Here is a 16682-nt window from a genome sequence, read left to right on the forward strand (position 1 = left end):
TTAAAGTGATGATTCTGAACTCTAGATCCGACATCGTACTAATGTCCGTATTGAGTAGGTCCCTGGCAGTAGGTACTATCTCTTGTTCTTTTTGTTGAGGTGATTTTTTCCATCTTGTCATTTTGTCTAGAGGAGAATAGATTAATGAGAGAACAAAATGGGCTAACAGGGTAACAACGTCCCCAGAAAATATACTCTAAAAAAATCAGAAAAGACCTGAAGCTGGGGGAAAAGAAAGGGAAAGAAAGGAAAAAGAAAAAGAAAAAAAAAAGAAAAAGATAAAAACAAACAAAAACAGAACAAAACAAACAAAAAAACAGAATATGATCAAATATGATCAGGTTGGTGCATAGATCAGTGCCACACACTAGATTTTGGGTGTATTTTGGTCTGTTAGAAGATAGTGCCTCCCAAAATTTTAAAGAAAGAAAACTTATATATGTACAAAAAATAAGGGTTGATATGATGAAGGGGTGGAATATGATTGTAAAGATGAAAATTGTAAAAAATTTTAGAAAAAGAATTGATAAGTTGTTTGAAAAAAGAAAGAAGAGGATTTTAAAAAAAAAAGGAGGGAGAGAATGTGATCAGTCAGGAGAGTAGAACAAAACCATACACTAGAGATTTAGGGTATATTTTGATCTGTTAGAAGAAACTGTCTCAAAATTTTAAAGAGAGAATATCTTATATATATACGCCAAAAATAAGGGTAACTACTATGAAGGTATAGAATATGACTCTAAAAATGAAAAATAAAAATGTTTTTTAAAAAGGAGATTGATAAGATGTTGGTTGAAAAAGGGAAAAAGAAAAATTAAAAAAAAAAAAGACAGTTAAAAAAAATTAACTTTGAAAGACTAAAGAATCATGGTAAAAAAGCCATGGATTCTATGTGCATTATTCCCCTAGCGCTGGAGTTCTGCCATTCTCATTGATCGGTAAACTTGGTCTTGGCTGGCTGTTCTCGCTGATCTTCTGGGGGAAGGGCCTGTTGGCTGTGGTTCCCAAATGCCTTTGCTGGAGGCGGAATTGCCCCACCCTTGCCCGGTCTGGGCTAGGTAATCTGCTCGGATTTGCTCTCGGGAGCTTTTGTTCCCTGCACGCTTTCCCTACAGCTTTGGAGGATGAGAGTGAAAATGGGGGCCTCCCAGTCTCTGCCCCGGAGGAGCCGAGAACTTGGGGCCCCACTCCTCAGTGAGCCCCCAGAGAAAAGCAGTCAGTCGCTCCCGTCTCCCCGGTCTCCGGCCACACTCTGTGCTCACCCGGCCTGTGACAGAGCATTTCTATCTCTGGCACCCGACTCGGTTTGGTCTCCAAACCCAGCAGATCCCTGCGGTGCGCTCCCGTGCCGCTCCTCCCGGGGGAGGAAGGGGAGTCTCCCCAGATCTGCCACTTGTTGGGTCCCTGCTGGAGGAGCAGTGGCCCGACTGTGCCACGGATCACGGTTTATGGCAGCCCCGAGCTGAGAGGCCTCTCCTCGGCTCCGTCTCTGCAGCCGGCTTCCCTGCTCTGATACCTGGGAGCTCTGCCGCACTCAGGCACCCCCGGTCTTTCTGTGACCCCAAGGGTCCTGAGACCACACTGTCCCATGAGGGTTTTACCCCCCCGCTTAGCCACTGGAACAATGTCCCTCAGTGGAGCCGACTTCTAAAAGTTCCAATTTTGTGCTCCGCGGCTCTATCACTTGCCAGAAGTGACTGATGGAGGCCCCCTCCCCCGCCATCTATCCTGCCGAATATCACCTCCGATTCACTTCTCCGCACGTCCTGTGTTCCAGAAAGTGGTTGCTTTTCTGTTCAGAGAGTTGTTGCTATTCTTTCCTTCGATCTCCTGTTGAGTTTGTAGGTGTTCAGAATGTTTTGATCCCTATCCAGTTGAATTCCTGAGACCAGAGGAAATCCAGGTCTCCTACTCCTCTGCCATTTTGCTCTGCCTCCTAACTCCTTATTGGATGTACAATTTGCTAATATCTTCTTCCATTCAAGAGGTTGTCTTTTCCTTATGATTTTCTTCGCTGTGTAAAAGCTTTTTAGTTTGGTATACTCCCATTTGTTTGTTTTAGCTTGTTTTGCTTTTTGCTGTCCAAAAAAATATTGCTAAGACAGATATGAAAGAGCTTACTGCCTATGTTTTCTTCCAGGAATTTTATGTTCCAGGTCTTACATTCCAGGTCTTTAATCCATTTTATTTTGGTACATGGTATAATATAGTGGTCCAGTTTTATTCTTTTGCATGTAGCTATCCAGTTTTCCCAACACCATTTAAGAGTTCTTTTGTGTATCTTGAATACAAATTCTTTATTAGACATGTTGCAAATATTCTGTCCCAGGCTTGGCTTTTTTTCATTCTCTTAACAGTGTCTTTGACAAAGCAGGAGTTTTTAATAATAATAATGAAGTCCAGCTTAACAATTTTTTCTTTATGGATTGTACTTTCAGTGTTGTATCCAAAAATTCATTGCCAAATCCGAGGTCACCAAGATTTTCTTCTATATTATCTTCTATAAGTTTTATAGAAGTTTGTATGTTTTACATTTAGATATATGATTCATTTGAGTTACTCTTGTGAAAGTGTAAAGCCGGTGTCTAATTTCATTTGTTTGCATGTGGATGTCCAGTTGTTTTAGCTATCCTTTCTTCATTAAATTGCTTTTTCTCCTTTGTCAAAGATGAGACTCTATTTGTGTGGTTTCAGTTTTAAACATAAAGCTTTGATGTTTGGAATTTAACTAGTATAGGGATGGATTTAGCTCTATACTAGCCAGGTAGCTACACAGTTGTCTCAGTACAACTGAGGTTAGTGAATCTCTTTACTATTCAAGACATTACCTTTTATACTAAACTCTCATGTGTATATATATACATACATACTAGTACCGTTGCTTTAATTATTGAGGCTTTATAATATGAAGGTCCAGCCCCTTCATATTTCTGTTTTCAGAATTGCTTGTTCGTTTTGTTTACATATGACATTTAAAATTAGCTTGTCCACTTTCTCCCCCTCCCTGACTAAATCCTACTGGCATTAAATTTATAAATTTGTTTTTAGGGACAATTGACATCTTTATAATGAATCTTTCCATCCCAGACCTGATGTCTTTCCATTTGTTCAGCTTTTCTTTTGTGACCTCCAGTAGAGTTTTAATGCTTTCATCATTTATGACTGGACACTTAAATATATTGCTAGGTATTTTATCTCTTTAGTTTCTATTATAAATGGGTTCTTTTCTTTCATTGTCTCCTAGCATACACATATTAATATTTTATGTGTGTATATGTATGTATAATATATGTGTATGGGAAAGATAGAAGTATAATGTATAATTATATGTATTAAGTTTATGTCCTTTGACCTTACTGAATTTTTATTATTTTAAAGAAGACTGGAAAAACAAACTAGTTAGATTACAGTAATAATACCTTTATTGTAGAATGCATGAAAAATATAGAAAGCCATGAAAAGCCCACCTAAAATTCTTCATAATCCCATTTCCTAGAGCTAAATAGTTATTTATTTTTGTTTATATCCTTAAGTTTTTTTCGTAAGACACTGTTATTTGATATTAATATATATATAAGAGCTTTGTCTTTTTTTCTAAGACACCATTATCTGATACTAAATATATATATGAGCTATATCTGTGTGTATATATATATCTATATATGTAAGTATATTATATAGGAGGTATATAGTTATATATAAATAATTCTTCTAAGTTTAAGTTAAGCATTTTATTAGGCAATAAACTGATGAGCCAAAGCTTACCGGCATTTATTCAAATATGTTAATTTCAATTAATTTGTCAGTTATTTGTGACTCAAATCCACTTCTTAGCCTTGTAATCAAGAAGAAAAAATATTTGTAGATTATATTGTTTTTATATTTCTCAAAATACTTGTATATATACTCAAAACTTGCATTTGAGAATATTTATATTGCTTTATTTGGCTTGCTTTTTAAAAATGTGTAAACCCATGCTGTTACTTTTTTCTTCAAAGCATTTGAATTTGTTCTTTATGTAGAATGTTTTCATTGAGATCAGCGATCTGCAATTATATTTGAACTTTGCTTCTTTGGCAACAGAAAAGATCAAGGTTTTAGCTAACTTTTATTCTCTGAATATAGGAAAATTGTGTTTAGGAGAAAGATTAAGTTAGTAAAAATCTAAGAATAGAATAATACATATAAAGTTAGGGTAAGCTTTATCTATTTTTGGACCGTTATGGCCAGTTAAGTAGTGTTTTTTGGTAAGATATTTAAAATACTCCTAAAATATCATTGATTAAAAATATACTGACATATTGGTCTATTAAAATTTTCCTACATTGGGGCGCCTGGGTGGCTCAGTCAGTTAAGCCTCTGACTATTGATTTTGGCTCCAGGTCATGATCTCAGGGTCGAGCCCGATGCTCGGCTCTGTGCTGGGTGTGGAGCCTCCTTAAGATTCTCTCTCTCCCTCTCCCCCACCCCTACTTGTGCACATGTGTGTGCAGGCACACATGAGCGTGCATGGGTGTTTGCTCACTCTCAGAAAATTTTTTTTCCTTGCATTGATATTTCAGGATATATTAAGTGAAATAAACCAAGTGTTTTAGAGAGTAGCACAGCACCATGTATGTAAGATGGCATGTATTAAGTCTAGATCTCTGAAGGGTCTCTGATGTTACCCTACTTGTATATATAATTGCAGAAACACTAGGGCTGTGAATCAGAAGTCAGACCACAGAGCAGTGACAGCAGCTAGGGTAGCATGGTAGTACTAGGTCCTCCTTACCTGGTTCTCCATAGAGCAACAAGGTGAGAGCCATATGCTTACACCTGGACTTATAGCGAGATTTGGAGAAGGAGAACTCTGAAATTATGACTCTCTGAGCTTCTTTTTTTTATTAGATTTTATTTATTTTTTTGAGAGAGCTCGAGAGAGCACAAGCAGGGGGAGCAGCAGAGGGAGAAGTAGAAGCAGGCTTTCCGCTGAGCAGGGAGCCCTGATGTGGGGCTCGATCCCAGAATCCTGGGATCATGACCTGAGCCGAAGGCAGACATTTAACCAACTGAGCCACCCAGGGGCCCATGAATCTCTGAGCTTCTATAAGAGCTGACACATCTAATCTTTCTTTCTAGAGGTAGAGTGGTTGCTCAGCTTATTTTTTTTCTCTGAAAGTAAACAGATCCTCTCTGGGGCAGGAGAAGATCTCTGCTCCTAAATTTAACCTTTGGCTTCAGGGAGGATAGGAAAGGTTTTATTGCTCCTTGAATGGGAGCTTGTGGCTTCAGAGAAAGGAGGCAAGCTTAGAAGGTGCAGAGGAGACCTCCAATGTTATGTCATGCTAGGTTTCATCTGTAGGAGACTTGGACTGTGTAGGAACACTGAGAAATCCAGGGAGCATTGTCTTGTAACAGAGACACATATAAGTACATGTTTATGGCTTATATGTATATGGTGTACATATTCAAGGTTCACAGGAAACTGATAATATTGGTTTACAGGAAGGGAATGGGGAAGCTGGGATTGGGGGAAGGCGTATAGGTAGACTCAACTCTTCAATACAAACGTACCTTGTGTTTTGAACCATATGGAAATTGTTACCAATTTGCAAAATAAATAAAATTTAAATTGAGAATTGGGATTTATAGTCTAAAAGTTCTTAGCCCTGTTTTCTAAAATATACATAGTTAAAACTGGTGGAATTGAGTGGTTTGATAACCATATAAGGAAAATTTTATTCCCAGCTTCTGGATGAAAAAGGGTGATATTTAGAAAAAGAGAGTTAAAATAGCAACTAATCTTTATTTGTTGATTGAGAATATCATATATCTAACCAGTGTGAGGCAGGTCAGGTAGAGGATAGGAGATTAAGGCACTATAATCTCAAATGTGGATTGGAAAGTTGTATGATATATGAAGAAGTCAGGATTTACTGAGGATTTGAGTCCCCATTCCTGATTTTCCATAGTGTGATCTGAGCAATTTATCTTTTCTGGTTTTCCTCATTTTTAAATGTTACGATTGCAACCTCATGAGATTGTTGTGAAGATCAAATAAGGTAATGCCTGTGAAAATAAATTGTGGGTTTTAGCCAGTACTCTGTGAGTGTTAGTTGCTTTTTTCTGTGTAAATGCAGGAAGTCTCCTTTTGCAATTAAGAAAAAAAAAAAAAGGAATCCAAATTCAGATGTTCTGTTTCACACACAGCGCTAACAGAAGTGAGTTCATGCGAGTTCATGCTGTGATAGTTGCTGTGATATTTGCAGTGAGGTAGCAGTTGCAAAGAAGGACCATCCTTATAGTCATTGTTGATTCCTAAACGCCATCAAATGATGCAAAAGGAAAGATTATACAGGACTATAAGAAACAATGAAAGCTCATGAACTCTTCATTAAAATGTGGTACTTGGTATTCTTGTGACAGTGTTTTGTCACAAAGTGGTTTCTTTCCCTTTAAATTAACATACTACTTATTAAAATATGAACTTCAAATATTAGGGGAGTTATTTTCAACTATCATAATTTCTGCTAATATTTTGTCCTTTAATACATTATTGCCAAGCCAGGCTATTAAGTCTTAAGGTGACGTTATTATAGAACCTCTGGAAAAAGCTACTCTTAGAAGTGTCTTCCTCTAAGATCCTAAACTGCACCCATGCTGGTCCTGTCTTAATAGGTTTGGCTGTTGCTTGTTCTTTTATCTGTGTCAAGTTTGTTAGTGCACAGTATTGTCAGGTGGGTTCCTGTTTGATAGTGACATACTTTTTACTGGGAAATTGTAATAAAAAATTACTTTCTTGGATTTGAATTCCTCACAGCTCTATGTTAACTGGTAGAAGTGATTATTTCCCCATACGGTGCCCTTTTATACCAAGTCCTTATACCAGTGCATAGCACTATGCATGACATGTATTAGGTGTTCATAAAATATTGGATTGATGGATGAGTGAATTTGGAAGCTTCACTCTTTGGTTGTTAAAAATGGGAGAAGCAGAAATCCTTTCATGTTACAAGCCTGCAAGATTGTTTCTGGTGATACAGTTTTATAAGGAGTAAGCTAATAGAATATACAATATACGACAAAAAGGATAAGACCCGTATTTGTGTATTTGTGAATTTGTTATTACTTGTACTCTCCATTTATATTTCAGAGGTGGCTTCTGTTTGTTATTTTAACTGTATTAATTTAGAAAATGCTTAATAAATATTTTGGGATATTTCATTTTATACATGGATCTGCCCAGTCACAATGTAATTAATTTAGATAAAAGTAATTTGTTCCTCTCCCAGTGTTGTTTTTCCTCCTTCCCCTTCCCTTTTTTTCTTTCTTTCTTTTAAAAAAAAAAAAATTTTTTTTTTTAATAAGGATTTGGTATGGCAAAATAGAAGGTAACATTTCCTTTTTACTGGTTTTTTTTTTAGGAATAATGACCCAAACCTAATGTAAAAATAGTCTTTTTTTTTTTTCTGAAAAAAGGCTGAACGGCCTGCTGCTCCAAAAGCAGGATCAAGTAGACTCTTCAGTTTCTTCCTTTCCTTCCTTGCTTTTTTTTTTTTTTTTTGGCACCGGTTCAGTTCTGGGCCATATTATAGTTTTGATAGGAGGGTCTCAGGAAAAGCATGCCAAAGAAAAGGAAGGCCTTTCTGGGGCGGGAAGAGCTTCCAAGGTCAGAGCAGCTCCAGACTGTTTCACCCCATCATTAAACAAGAAAATGCCAAGACAGGCTTTTCCTTTTACCCATTTCTGTCAGGAGTTCTCCTCTTTGTGACTAGAGTGAAGGAGCACAGGCTTGTGAATGGATCCTAGAGATCCCTGCATGTCCCCATATTCTAGAAATTAACATTAAAAATGTGTTAAAGCTAGGAAGCCACTGGGAACAATCACGGAGGTCATTAGATTATGAATGTCATTAGTTTTGGTTATTATTACCTCATGGATAATGACTACTTAATGAGCTTTGGGACATTAGGCAAGGTAACCTCTCTAAGAGAGCCCCGTGACCTTATCTCTAAAATGGAGTTAATGATAGTACTGATCTCAGATGGTTGCTATGAAAATTAAGCAAGACTGAGTGCATTTCTGAGTGTTTTTAGTTTTAAAAGCCTCAAAATCTGGGTCTGACTGGCTTAAGCAGAAAAGGATTTGGAGTGGATATAGGAAATCTCAGGCTTGCTAGAAGGACTGGAGAACTGGACTCAGAGTTAATACGGTTCTAAATTAGAGTCAAAAGCATGACCCACAACTAGTCTGGGAGCGACGGCTGCATTAGTGCTGAGTGTCAGATGCGACAGCTTGCCTCACCTGTGCTGGGCTGTCATTGACACTGTTGTCACTCCTGCTTTTAAAGCTGACTATTGCTCTACTGCTTCTTGAAATAATTCTGTACTGTCCCTTATTCTTTACATCACTGGCTCCTGATCCAGAATGTCAGGCAAGTGATTCTGGGTCATATGGCCGTGCCTTGCAGCAGGGAGCCTAGAAGAGCAAATTTATGATATTATTAGCTTTCGTGGGGGGATTTGGGCTCTGCCCACTGTGAAGACATAGAAAACCGGAAATCCCCAAAGCAAAAGAGAGTTCAGAGCTGGGCAGTCCCCAGACTGATAAAATTGCCACTACCGTGGAGTGCTTTGTACTATGCCTGACATGTGGTAGGTGCCCCCCAAACGTTGGCTTTTGTTAATTTATATTTGCCAGTTTTTTTTTTTTTAAAGATTCTATTTATTTATTTGACAGAGAGAGAGAGAGCACAAGTAGGCAAAGAAGCAGGCAGATGGAGAGGGAGAAGCAGGCTCCCCGCAGAGCAGGGAGCCCAATGCGGGACTCCATCCCAGGGCCCTGGGATCATGACCTGAGCCAAAAGCAGCCGCTTAACTGACTGAGCCACCCAGGCGCCCCTATATTTGCCAGTTTTACTGAGAAACAAGGTTAGGGAGATTTGTACTCCCAGATAGGATTTTTGAAGCAAGTGGATTAGATCTGCTAGAGCAATAAAGATAAATGGGCAGATGTAATTTCCAAGCCTAGAATTTACGTGCTAGTCCAATTAAGTTCACTAGATGTCCTCTCCCTCTGGACTGAAATATTTCAAGGGTAATTCTGGACAGGTTAGCCAAAATGTATAAGCAACAAACAACCCAGGTTGCCACCGAGACTCCCCTGCCATTCATTAGTTGCCTCCCTTTTCACCTGGTTTCCCATTTATGAGTGGTCAGTACTAAACATAGTTTAGAAAGTTCTGGCCTCAGTGTCAGAAGACCTGGATTTGAATCTCAGCTCTACCTGTGACTACCACTCTGATCTGGACAGGTTACATAATCCCTCAGGTTGTTCCATGTGTGTATAATAAAGAATATTTAGATCAGATACAGTCAGCTGGAGTCTGGCATGCAACTCTTTTGCTGACTTGTTCAGTCTCACTGAGCTGCACCTGGAACACACCGACTTGGTCAAAGTGAACTTCGCCCACCTCCCATGCCTCATCTCCCTACACTCCCTCTGCCTGAAGAGGGACAAGGTGGCCATTGTGGCTAGTTCACTGGACTGGGTTTGGAACTTGGAGAAAATGGACCTGTTGGGCAATAAGATCAAATACATGGAGCCCCATGTATTTGAGACCTTGCCGCACCTGCGGTCTCTGCAGCTGGACTCCAACCGCCTCATCTACATCGAGCCCTGGATCCTCAACTCTTGGAAGTCATTGATGAGCATCATCCTGGCCAGGAACCTATGGAACTGTGGACGCAATGTGTGCGGCCTGGCCTCATGGCTCCACAGCTTCCAGGGGTGCTATGGTGACAAATCGCAGTGTGCCAGTCGGGAGTACGTGCAGGGCAAAGACATCCTAGATGCCGTGTGCACCTTCTGCCTCTTTGAGGTTGGGGCCAAGTCCACAGCGGCCATCTGCTCTGGGCCGTCACAACCACAGTGACCTGGGCTCCCAGCCAGTCCGGCCACCATACTTGCTGACAGCAGGGAGGGGCAGCTCGATGGCACGTAGGAGCTGGCTACTATGGCTCTCCCCCCAGAAAGCATGCTGATAACACCATGCAGATCCACAAGGTGGTCACAGGCACCATGGCCCTCATCTTCTCCTGCCTCATCGTGGTCCTGGTGCTCTCTGTCTCCTGAAAGTGTTTCCTAGCCAGCTTCAGGCAGCTCAGATAGTGCTTTGTCACGCAGTGCAGGAAGCAAAAGCAGAAATGGCCCATGCATCAGATGGCTGCCATGTCTGCCCAGGAATACTATGTTGATTACAAACTAAACCACATGGAGGGAGCCCTGGTGGTCATGATACACTCCTTGACTGAAACTGTAAGGGGATATTTCAACAGGAAGGTCTGTCCATATTAAGGAATCTGAGAGTGTAAAAAGGTAGCAATCATTGATTTTTTTTTTATTTTATTTATTTTTTTTTTGTAAACGATATGTTTAAAATAAAATAGCACAGTTTTTACCAAAAAAATATTTAAATAATACCATTGAGGATTTAAATGAAAACACGTGAAAATATCTAGCAAATAGTACTGCTCAGTAAATATTTCTTTTAAAGAGCCCTGGGAATTACAGAAGATTAAGTTTTACATTTCTTCAAAAAAAATTGAAGAAATCTATAATGTATAGGTAAATATGTAAGCCAGTGTAATTTAGGGCACCTATTTCAGGGTATCCATTAAGTCACAATAGTTTTATAATAATACTAAGACCTTATTTGCCTTTTTCATTTTCATTCTCTTATGAATTCAGTTTCCAGAGGCTATATGATGTGTTGTGTGATGTCACAACAGATTGAGTGAAGACACAGATATGAGAATCCAGCTGTCTTCTATTTAGCCCAAATAGTAAAGAGATTTGCAAAAATATAAAACAATGCCACTCTTATCACCAAATTTTTCTTTTGTTTTGGAAAATTTAGTTATTTTTAAATAGAGTGTTAATATGCAGTGGTGTTTATTATTAAAGAATTAACAAATATTTTTAAATTGCTGTTTTAATTTCTATTTTGGTAACTACAAATAGAGGTAACCTACATAAACAAAAGCTCTTTGAGGAGTTCAGTGATTTTTAAAGGTACAAAGGATCCTGAGACCAAAAAGTTTGAGAACTGTTGTATTCTCAGAAAGTGCCGTGTTTTCCATAAAAGGAAACTATGGTTGACTAATTTATTGGAGACAGTTTGATTATTTAAGTATATGGACTTGGAACAGTTTTTAAAAATCCTTGAAGTTTGGGGCGCCTGGGTGGCTCAGTTGGTTAAGCGACTGCCTTCGGCTCAGGTCATGATCCTGGAGTCCCAGGATCGAGTCCCGCATCAGGCTCCCTGCTCAGCAGGGAGTCTGCTTCTCCCTCTGACCCTCCTCCCTCTCATGCTCTCTGTCTCTCATTCTCTCTGTCTCAAATAAATAAATAAAATCTTTAAAAAAAAAAAATCCTTGAAGTTTATGGGCGCCTGGGTGGCTCAGTTAGTTAAGCGACTGCCTTCAGCTCAGGTCATGATCCCAGGGTCCTGGGATCGAGTCCCGCATCGGGCTCCCTGCTCTGCGGGGAGCCTGCTTCTCCCTCTCCCACTCCCCCTGCTTGTGTTCCCTCTCTCGCTGTGTCTCTCTCTGTCAAATAAATAAATAAAATCTTTAAAAAAAAAAAATCCTTGAAGTTTAGCCTAAAAAATACACATACACACACACATACACACACACATGCATGTGGAGGGTTAAGTGGGATGAGCTGTTAGGGATAGATAATTTATATAGAAGTAGAAAATTTAAAAAGGAAATTCTTTTGGATGAAGAAATATGATTAATTAGTCTGATCTACACATTGAAAAGATGATCTGGAAGAATTATGGTCAGGTGGAAAGATCACTGAATTAGGAACGAAGAGACCTGTTTTATGTTCTGTTCCTGGCTCCTCAATTCCATGTTTTGGATTTGCATTTCTTCAAATGAATGGGAATAAATAATTCCTACCCTGCTTTTTCTTTCATTCATTCAACAAATATTGATTGCTTAGAATGTACTAGGCTCTATTCTAAGTTATTATAGTGATTAAAATATGCAAGGTCCTGACTCAGGAAGGTAACAGTTTTAATAAAAGATGCAGGCATAAACAAGTAAATAAATATATAAGCAATTACAAATTGTGATAAGTGCTACAAAGGATCAAATAGTGTGAAATTAAAGAGAAAAATGCTACAGACCTAATTACAGAGGACCAACAGGGTAGGTTTCTCTGAGGCAGTGATGTTTAAACTAAGACCAGATACATGAGAAGGAGCAGAGAGAGTAGTTTTCAGCAAAGAGAACTGTGTGTGCAAAGGCCTTGAGGTGTGCCTAAAGTATGGTAGACATGAGAAATGGTAAAACAAAATGGAGTTGGAGAAGTAGGTCATGCAGAGCCTTGTATGCTGTGGAAAAGAGCTTTCAGTTTAGACGTGTAAAGGGTTCAAATATGTTCAAGGCTGAGAGATGTTTACGGGATTATTGGGCCAAAGTAGGATATTAGTGAATACAACTTAAATACATTAAGGTAGTTGTGATGGAGAAGGAGCACCATTTCTCGCAACTGTTCCTGTCTGATGTTCTCAGGTATAGACAAATGATTGAGAGAGTGATTTTAATTCAGTATTAAAATGCTTAGGTTCTGGGGTGCCTGGGTGGGCTCAGTTGGTTGAGCGTCTGCCTTGGGTTCAGGTCATGATCCCAGGGTCCTGGGATTGAGCCCCGCATCAGGCTCCCTGCTCAGCAGTGAGTCTGTTTCTCCCTCTCCCTCTTCCCCTCCACCTGCTTGTGCTCAGACATGCTCTCTCTCTCTCTCAAATAAATAAAATCTTTTTAAAAAGTGCTTAGGTTCTTACTACTGATAATTTGTTCAAAAGAGTTAAGTTTCTCTTTTTGATTAGGTTCTTTAACTTACTGAAAATACATATTAAATAACTACGTATCAGGTTCTTCTACCAATAACATCTCTGTTTATTTCAGTGCTCTTCTTTTTAATGAAGTAAAATATATTACCACTCTGGAAGACCTTCAGAACATAGAAAATGCTCTGAAAGGAAAAGCCAACATTACATTCTCCTATGTAAGAGCCATTGGAACGCCAGGTATTTAACTTTTCTCTTAATCTTTGTTGTGCCTCTGCACTTGTCTGCGTATGTTGAAGGACTTAAAATAGCATCCTTACCATTAAGTTTTCTTTCTTTAAGCAGACAGCTTAGTAATGTGATTGAACAAAAACCCTATAGCCAGATTGCCTAGTTAGATGCCCTGCCCCCATGACTTACACTATGACCTTGCACAACTTATGTAACTTTAGTTTCCTAATCAATAAAATGGTGAAAATAACTATGCCTACTTCTTAGTGTTATTGTGAGGACCAAATGAATTCAAATAATTAAAATAGTTCCTGATGTATAGGAGTGTCCTATAAGCGTTAGTTACTATTTTTATTTCCTTATGGTCCTCATGGTACCTGGTATAGTAGTTTACAGTATTTGATAATATTGACAATGGTTTTCTGTTTTATTTTAACATTTGCTATTTATGACTTTTTCCTGATTTAAAAAAATATATAATTTTGACAGCATCACCTTGAGCTGTAATATGTAAAATTACGTAATTTTGTAGTAAAGAAGTTTATAAGCATCTTATGAACAAATTATTGTTATGATTTCAGGACTTTCATTTGTTAATGGGTTTAACTTGATCATGTTAATATAAAATGTTAAAGATATTTTTAAAATGGTATATGCTCTATGAAATAAAATCACTTACTGGAAATCACAATTTTTATAAACATAAAGCTTGGGATACCTGAATGGCTCAGCGGTTAAGCATCTACCTTTAGCTCAGGTCATGATCCCAGGGTCCCGGGATCAAGCCCTGCATTGGGCTCCCTGCTCATCAGAGAGCCTGCATCTCCCTCTCCCTCTGCTGCTCCCCCTGCTTGTGTTCTCTCTCTGTCTGTCTCTCTGTCAAATAAATAAATAAATAAAATCTTTAAAAAAAATAAACATAAAGCTTGATGGCTACATAGCATGCCACAAATTTAATATACTTGTAAAATAATGCTCTACAATTAGCCTGTTTTTGTTTACTTTACAGGGTTCTCAGGTTATTGTACATAGTTTGTAATTGTCGTCAATGAGAAGGATGAGCTAGAGAGAGTTTACCTTGCTACAGTGGAACCAGAACTCCCTGATTTGTATTTTAACAGGATCAGTCTGACTTCTGTGTTTGGAATAGGCTGGAAGGAGGAATAGTAGAATAAGGAAGGAAAATTAGGAAGTTATTGCAATAAGGGAGGTGAGAGATGAGATGATGGTGGGTGGCTTGGATCAGGGTGTTAGTGGAGGTGGCAATAAATTTGAACTCAGCCAGTATTTTGGTTGTAGGACTAACTGAATTTGCTGACATATTAGATGTGGAGTGAGAGAGAAATAGCACAGACCATGGTAGCTCTGGGGTTTTAGCTTGAGTTACTTGAAAGGTGAAATTGCTGATAACTGAGGTGGGGTAGATTGAAAATAGACAGTTTGGAGAGGAAGCTCTGGAATTCACATTTGGACATCATACTTGTGAAATACCCCGTAGACATCTTTGGAGATATGTCAGCAAGGTAGTTGGATGCTATGAGTCCGCATTTGATGGTGGAGATACAGACTAGGGCTATAAATTTGGGGGATAAAGCTGTGAGACCAGAAGAGATCACAAAGTGAGTGATGCTAGATGGGAAAGAGAAGACTGAACTGTTCAGATCTGTCAACATCTACAGGTCACTGAAGTGAGATGGAATAAAGAGACAGGAGGAATGGACTGTGTGGTAGGAATATCCTGTAAGCAAAGTGAAGATAGGGTTTTAAGGAAGAGATAGGAACGGTTGTGTCAAATGATGCTGAAAGGTTAATTAGGGTAAGAGCTGCCAATTGGCCTAATTATGCTTAGCACTATGGAATTTTTTGGTGACCTTGACAAGCACAGTTTCTGTAAAGTGGGGTAAATGCCTGATAGGGGTACAAGAGACTAGGTAGAGAGCAACTGGGGACTGTGAATATGGAGACTCATTAGAGAAATTTTGCTGTTAAGGGAAGGAGGAAAATGGGCAGTGACTGGAAGAGTATGTAGGTCAAGTGAAGAATTTCTTAAGAAGTGTATTTGTATGTTGACAAGAAAGATCCAGTAGAAAGCATAAACTACAGCATGGAGGAAAAAGCTGGGAGAATTACTGGAACAACATCTTTGAGTCAACAAGAAGCGATGAAATCTAGTGAATGAGGGGAGGTGTGGTTCTTTGCTGGAAGCACAGAAAATTCATCTATGGTAAATGGAGGGAAGACAGAGAATATGAGCATCAGTTTTGTTAAGTGGGCAGATAAATATGCTTGTGGAATTTTTTTTGGTTTTGCTTTTGTAATTGGCTATGTTTTCTCAGTGAAATAAAAATAAAATCATCAGATAGTTTGAAGAGAGAAGAGATGAAATAGTTGTTTTAGAAGGCCTGAAAATAAAGAATGGTTGGTGCTTGTTAAGTGTCTGACTCTTGATTTCAGCTCAGGTCATGGTCTCAGGGTCCTGAGATCGAGCACTGTGTGGGGCTCCGCCATGAGTGGGGAGTCTGCTTAAGATTCTCTCTCCCCCTCCCTTTGTCCCATACCCCCAGCTTGTGCTCTCTCTCTCTCTAAAATAAATAAATAAAATCTTAAAAAAAAAAAAGAATGGTTGCCAGGCAGCAATAATATTTGATATCAGTAATCTAAAGTGAGATCATGGGGTGCCTGGGTGGCCCAGTAGGTTAAGTGTCGGACTCTTGATTTGGCTCAGGTCATGATCTCAGGGTGGTGGGATTGTGCCCTGTGTAAGTGAGGAGTCTGCTTAAGATCCTCTCCCTCTGCCCTTTCCCCTGCTTGTGTTCTCTCTCTCTCTCTCTCAAATAAATAAATAAATAAATAAAATCTTTTAAAAATATATAAAGTGAGATCATTAGTGTGGTGATGCTAATAGGTTTTTGGTTTTTTTTCCCCCTGCAGCCATGTTTACTTAGTACAGAATAAGCAGAGTATCTGACTTAACCTGGATTGCATTTTAGCCAGATAAGGGAGTGATTATAAAGACTGATCATGGAATGTAAGCTGGGCTAAGAAGGAAGAGAAAACCTGAAGGAGTGGAGGACAGTGAAAACGATAAGACTGTAGTTCCTGGGGGATTATGTGCTAGACAGAGTTACTGGAGATGGAAGGGTGCGTGTGTTTATGGAAGGAAGGGGTTGGGGGAATGCTAGACTTTGAGATTTTGGAGGGGTTTGCAAGTGATTGGTAATTATAAGGCCTGGTGTGGGACCATAGCAGCGGGTGGTTAAGGTAGACTTGAAGAGAGATCACTGGAGTCTCTAGAGAGGACCAAAGACTGAGAGGCTAGGATTGGCAAGTATCATCTATGAGGATAATAAAATCACCAAGGATTATGAGGAAATAGTATTGGAGAGAATGACAATGTGACAGAAGCTAAATAATTTTTGTGGAATGAAGGGGGTTGTTTCTGGCTGGGGTGGTAGATGACTCCAAGGCAGAATGGTGAGTGGAATACTCTGATGACACTTGACTCGCATGGTAGAAGATTCAGTGGGGGTGAGGAAGATGACTGCCTAGAAATGGCAGTGAGGAGAAAAGGGAAAATAAAATAAAATGGAAAGGAAGAGATGCTTCA

The 16682-nt window shown here is 39.1% G+C and overlaps 1 protein-coding gene and 1 pseudogene across 5 annotated transcripts in view; both read left to right on the plus strand.

Moving 5' to 3' along the window:
- Positions 1-16682, plus strand: part of TXNDC16 (thioredoxin domain containing 16) — a 110058-nt gene that overhangs the window by 36883 nt on the left and 56493 nt on the right. For all 5 annotated transcript variants that reach the window (XM_081830501.1, XM_081830504.1, XM_081830502.1 and 2 more), the window contains exon 7: positions 12963-13084. In XM_081830501.1, coding sequence (XP_081686627.1) covers positions 12963-13084 — 122 coding nt within the window. The remainder of the gene's footprint in view (positions 1-12962; positions 13085-16682) is intronic.
- Positions 4751-10866, plus strand: LOC145723319 (leucine-rich repeat transmembrane neuronal protein 1-like; annotated as a pseudogene).

The sequence above is a fragment of the Leptonychotes weddellii genome, chromosome 9, assembly GCF_054177405.1.
Source record: "Leptonychotes weddellii isolate Sample4059 chromosome 9, ASM5417740v2, whole genome shotgun sequence".
NCBI classification, from domain to species: Eukaryota; Metazoa; Chordata; class Mammalia; order Carnivora; family Phocidae; genus Leptonychotes; species Leptonychotes weddellii.